General features: G+C 38.7%; 1 protein-coding gene across 1 annotated transcript in view; it reads left to right on the top strand.

The window, feature by feature from the left end:
* The first annotated feature begins 449 nt into the window (after positions 1 to 449).
* The window catches only part of RABEP1 (rabaptin, RAB GTPase binding effector protein 1), an 87,229-nt gene continuing 83,040 nt past the window's right edge, over positions 450 to 4,638 (top strand). The window contains exons 1-2 of the mRNA XM_011994747.1: positions 450 to 486; positions 1,241 to 1,369. Coding sequence (XP_011850137.1) covers positions 450 to 486; positions 1,241 to 1,369 — 166 coding nt within the window. The remainder of the gene's footprint in view (positions 487 to 1,240; positions 1,370 to 4,638) is intronic.

Genomic DNA, 4,638 nt, shown 5'->3' with positions numbered 1-4,638 from the left:
TCAGATCTTGATTAAAATTGTAGGCAAATCATCATTATCTGGAGTGACTTGTAGCAGGAAACTTGGATCTCTGCTGGCCTAAGTAGTTAGTGGTTGATTAGGACTAACTGATACCCCCTAAAGGGATTATGGTCATAGCTTTAAGGCTGGGATGCTGTTGGGGCAAAAGAGGAGATCAGGGGTTTGGACAGCTGGACCTCCTATCTTATGCTTCAATCAAAAGAACCCTTCGGTTTGGTCAGGGAAGGCAATCATTTAACCAACTGAGTCCAAATTATAGTGTCCATAAAGTAAAAAAAAGTCTGCTAATCCCCGCACACCATGATCAATATTGAAAACATGGAAGAAAACCAGATTATCTCTCAGTAATTGAGAGTTCATATAGAATGTACAGTTCTGTATCCTCTCTCTGTGAATGGGTTTTTGATTATGATCTCAGTATAATGGTAATGGATCATTTTGGAGTTGGAAGAATAGTTCAGTCTGGTATGGCGGCACTAATTAGGGAACCTATTAGATTCTGCTTGTGACATTTGAGAGAAATGGGAAATAGCAAGATTGGCAGTGGGTTCATGTGTGGGATAATTAGCTCAAATAATCCAGTATTTAACAGTTCTAAAATTGAATTGCTATTCAGTTGCACAAAGGCACTTTAGAAGCTCTTTTTTTGTGGGGAAGTTGGTCTTATGTGATTCTCTGTATATTTGTGGTTTCACTTTACATGACTCATTTACAGTTGTGTATTAAGTCTAATAGAAGGGTCTTTTTTTTTTTTTTTTTTTTTTGAGACTAGAGTCTCACTCTGTCACCCAGGCTGGAGTGCAGTGGCGTGATCTCGGCTCACTGCAGCCTCCGCCTCCTGGGTTCAAGCGATTCTCCCACCCCAGCCTCCTGAGTAGCTGGGATTACAGGTGCCTGTCACCATACCTGGCTAATTTTTGTATTTTTAGTAGAGATGGGATTTCTCCATGTTGGCCAGGCTGGTCTCGAACGCCTGAGCTCAGGTGATCCACCTGCGTTGGCTTCCCAAAGTGCTGGGATTACATGCGTGAGACACTATGCCTGGCCTGTCTTACTTTTTTTTAACAGTAGAATATCCTAGCATATGGTGGATTTTTGGAAGAGACTTGACTACTTGTTTCATGTATAGCAGTGTGCAGCTGGAATATTAATTTATTGTTTTATAAATTTATTTATAAATAAAAGTTATTACTTGTTAACTAGTATTTTTTTCCCCCAGTTTCTCTTCAGCAACGGGTAGCAGAATTGGAAAAAATTAATGCAGAATTTTTACGTGCACAACAGCAGCTTGAACAAGAATTTAATCAAAAGAGAGCAAAATTTAAGGAGTTATATTTGGCTAAAGAGGGTAAGTTCATAAGTCTCCCACCACCTTCAATGCGAAAATGGCCTCAAAGTGTTGAGTTTCTTGGTAGTAGTGTTAATTTTATCATTGAATAAACCTTGATTTTATTGGTACTTGCATAATAAAGGAATACTATTTAAAGGCCAGATTAAGAATGAGATTGAAAAAACAAGTTGAAAAATGCCTTCTTCAGATTTTGCCTTGTTTTTTGATCTTACTGTTGATATTTAGGTTGCATAGCCTTGAGATAAGAGACGGTCATTGCTCTTACACTTGAGATACAGTTGTGGGCAAACTAGGATTGTTGGCATTCTAATAACATCTTTAGCTATGTTTAATTCCGTGAAACATCAGTTTTACCCAACAAATATTCAGTTGTCAATAAATATTTATTTAATATCTACTATGAGGCAGACATTATACTTATGTGTTGGGTATACAGAAGGAGCAAAATTCATGTGGTTCTTTAACTTGGTTGAACTCAATGAGCCAAACAGATGTTAAGTAATTGTGTGATGAGTTGTTAAAAAAGAAATTGCAGGCCGGGCGCGGTGGCTCATGCCTATAATCCCAGCACTTTGGGAGGCCGAGGCGGGCGGATCACCTGAGGTCAGGAGTTCGAGACTAGCCTGACCAACATGGAGAAACCCCGTCTCTACTAAAAATACAAAATTAGCCGGGCGTGGTGGCGTGTGCCTGTAATCCCAGCTACTCGGAAGGCTGAGGCAGAAGAATCACTTGAACCCAGAAGGCAGAAGTTGAGGTGAGCCGAGATTGCGCCGTTGCACTCCAGCGTGGGCAACAAGAGTGAAACTCCATTTCAAAAAAAAAAAAAAGAAAAAGGAAAACTATCAGGAAAATACATGAGAGAACATGGTGGGGGACCTAATTTGAAGGATCAGGGAAGGGGCTTACATTCTGAGTACTGACCTAGAATAATGTGGATATGGCTTCCACAGCTCTCTAGACCAGTAGTTCTCAAAGTGTGGTTGTGGAACAGCATCATTATCATTATCATCACCTGGGAAGGTTGTTAGAAATGCAAATGTTTGGGTCCCACCCAGATTTACTGAGTTAGAAACTGTGGAATTTGGGTCCAGATGCACACTAAATTTTGAAAACTGCTCTATTCTGTAATAGAATAGTGGCTCTCAAATTCAAACATGGATAAAAATCACCTGGAGAGCTTGTTAAACCACAGTATGTTTGGGTGGAGCCCAGAAATTTGCATTTCTAATAAGCTCATAGATGATTCCCGTTACTGCTAGTTCAAGTACTACAGTTTGAGAAATCCTGTTCTAGACTAGTGATCATGCAGCTTTTTTAACTTGTGAACTCTGTAAAATATATACTTACATACAACCTTTATACATTTTAAAGTTGATGTTTAAAATTTTTTGCTTGAAAAGATGTGAAGGATGTAAGTTTTATATTGTTGATATTTACAATTTAAATGAAAACTTCGTGCTTTTTTTTTTTTTTTTGAGATGGAGTCTCGCCCTGTTGCCCCAGGCTGGAGTGCAGTGGCGCGATCTCAACTCTCTGCAACCTCCGCCTCCCGGATACAAGCAATTTTCCTGCCCCAGCCTCCCGAGGAGCTGGGATTATAGGCATGTACCACCATGCCCCGCTAATTTTTGTATTTTTAGTAGAGACAGGGTTTCACCATGTTGGTCAGGCCGGTCTCGAACTCCTGACCTTGTGATCCGCTCTCCTCGACCTCCCAAAGTGCTGGGATTACAGGCGTGGGCCACCACGCCTGGCCAACTTCGTGCTTTTAGACATATCCAGTGGAATGAAAATATCAGTGATTTAATGTCCATTGTCATCTGTTTAACAAAAAAACATACGAATAGCTTTTTAGCAGAGATTTTATAGTGGTTTTCCTCCTTGAGTTTTCTTCTTTACATCTCTTTTAGAATTTTGTTCTTAAAAATGGTTTTGGAATTTGAATATGCATTTGTTTCTTTTTCTTTCTTTTTTTTTTTTTTTGAGACCGAGTCTCACTCTGTTGCCCAGGCTGAAGTGCAGTGGTGTGATCTTGGCTCACTGCAACCTCTGCCTCCTGGATTCAAGCGACTCTCGTGCCTCAGCCTCCCTAGTAGCTGGGATTACAGGCCCATGCCTCAATGTGCTGTCTCAAAAGAAATAAGTTCTGTCTGGTTATTCAGTATCTTTATATGAATGTATCTTCTCCCTTTTAAAATTTGTTTATGCTTTTGAATTAATCAAGCACCACTGTCCTTCTGCAATGGTATATTCTTGTCAAGATGACCTGTAAAACATTTGATGTATATATAAAAGGTTGTGGTAGTATTTTCTCTGATGATCAATTGAAACCCAGCAGTATGATGCTGGCTAATGATATCCATTTTCTCCTTTACCTCTTATACCAAAACCTCTGTAGCTTGTTCATCCTGTCTACAGCTAATTGAAGTCAATCTTGCCTAAACCTTGTTTGTTTTGCTTTCTTTTTGTGTGTCCCCAGTAAAGCTGTTAGGATTCCTTCGTTTTCTTATTTTCTTTGAAATTATAAAATCGAATTTTCCCAAAAATTCTGAAGAAATGAAAATGACCAAGAACCTCCCATTTCTGAAATGCATTATCAACTGCAGTTTTAGATCTGTGAATTAAAGAGCTTGTAACATGGGTTGGTTCAAAAACCATGCTTAGTTTGTTAAAATTTCTTTGATGACATCTAAATGCAGTAAATAGTCTTTTTGTGTACTGTTGTATCTTTACTGTCCAAAGCGGTCAATAAACTTAGCTGGCCATAGCAAACAGTTGGGGTAGCTTTTTACAAAATTTCAAAAAAATACTCTGATCCTTTTTGAGAGTTTTTGAGAGACATTCGTAAAGAAAATGCATAGTATATAAAAGGTCATATGCTGATTACTTAGTTTTTGTCTTGGCTGTTAGCCTATATCATAATAAAAATCAAATGTGAAGATTTCCCCTGAGACAGCAGCTTTTATTGTATCTACTGTGAAGTCTAAATCTAGTCTTTAATGATTGCCACAGGTGTTTACAGTATAAACCAGGATTTTGATGTGGACAGCAGTCTTTGTTTTATCTTTCAGGAAAACCAGGTCAAGGTAACTCTGAAAGTCCAAACATTGGTTTTTTCCCAGTAGGTCCAGCTTTTGCTTTAGTGTTGTGATAGCTGTGTTTGCACTTGTTTGGAGAATAGCTGAAATATAAGTGCAGATGGTAATGAGAAATGCACCTTTTTACTTCTCTTACTGTCTGTTCTTTTCTTGGTACCTATTTTT

The sequence above is a fragment of the Mandrillus leucophaeus genome, unplaced genomic scaffold, assembly GCF_000951045.1.
Source record: "Mandrillus leucophaeus isolate KB7577 unplaced genomic scaffold, Mleu.le_1.0 Scaffold46, whole genome shotgun sequence".
Taxonomy (NCBI): Eukaryota; Metazoa; Chordata; class Mammalia; order Primates; family Cercopithecidae; genus Mandrillus; species Mandrillus leucophaeus.
Note: the sequence above shows the minus strand (reverse complement) of the source record. Positions and strands in the feature narration are given on the sequence as shown.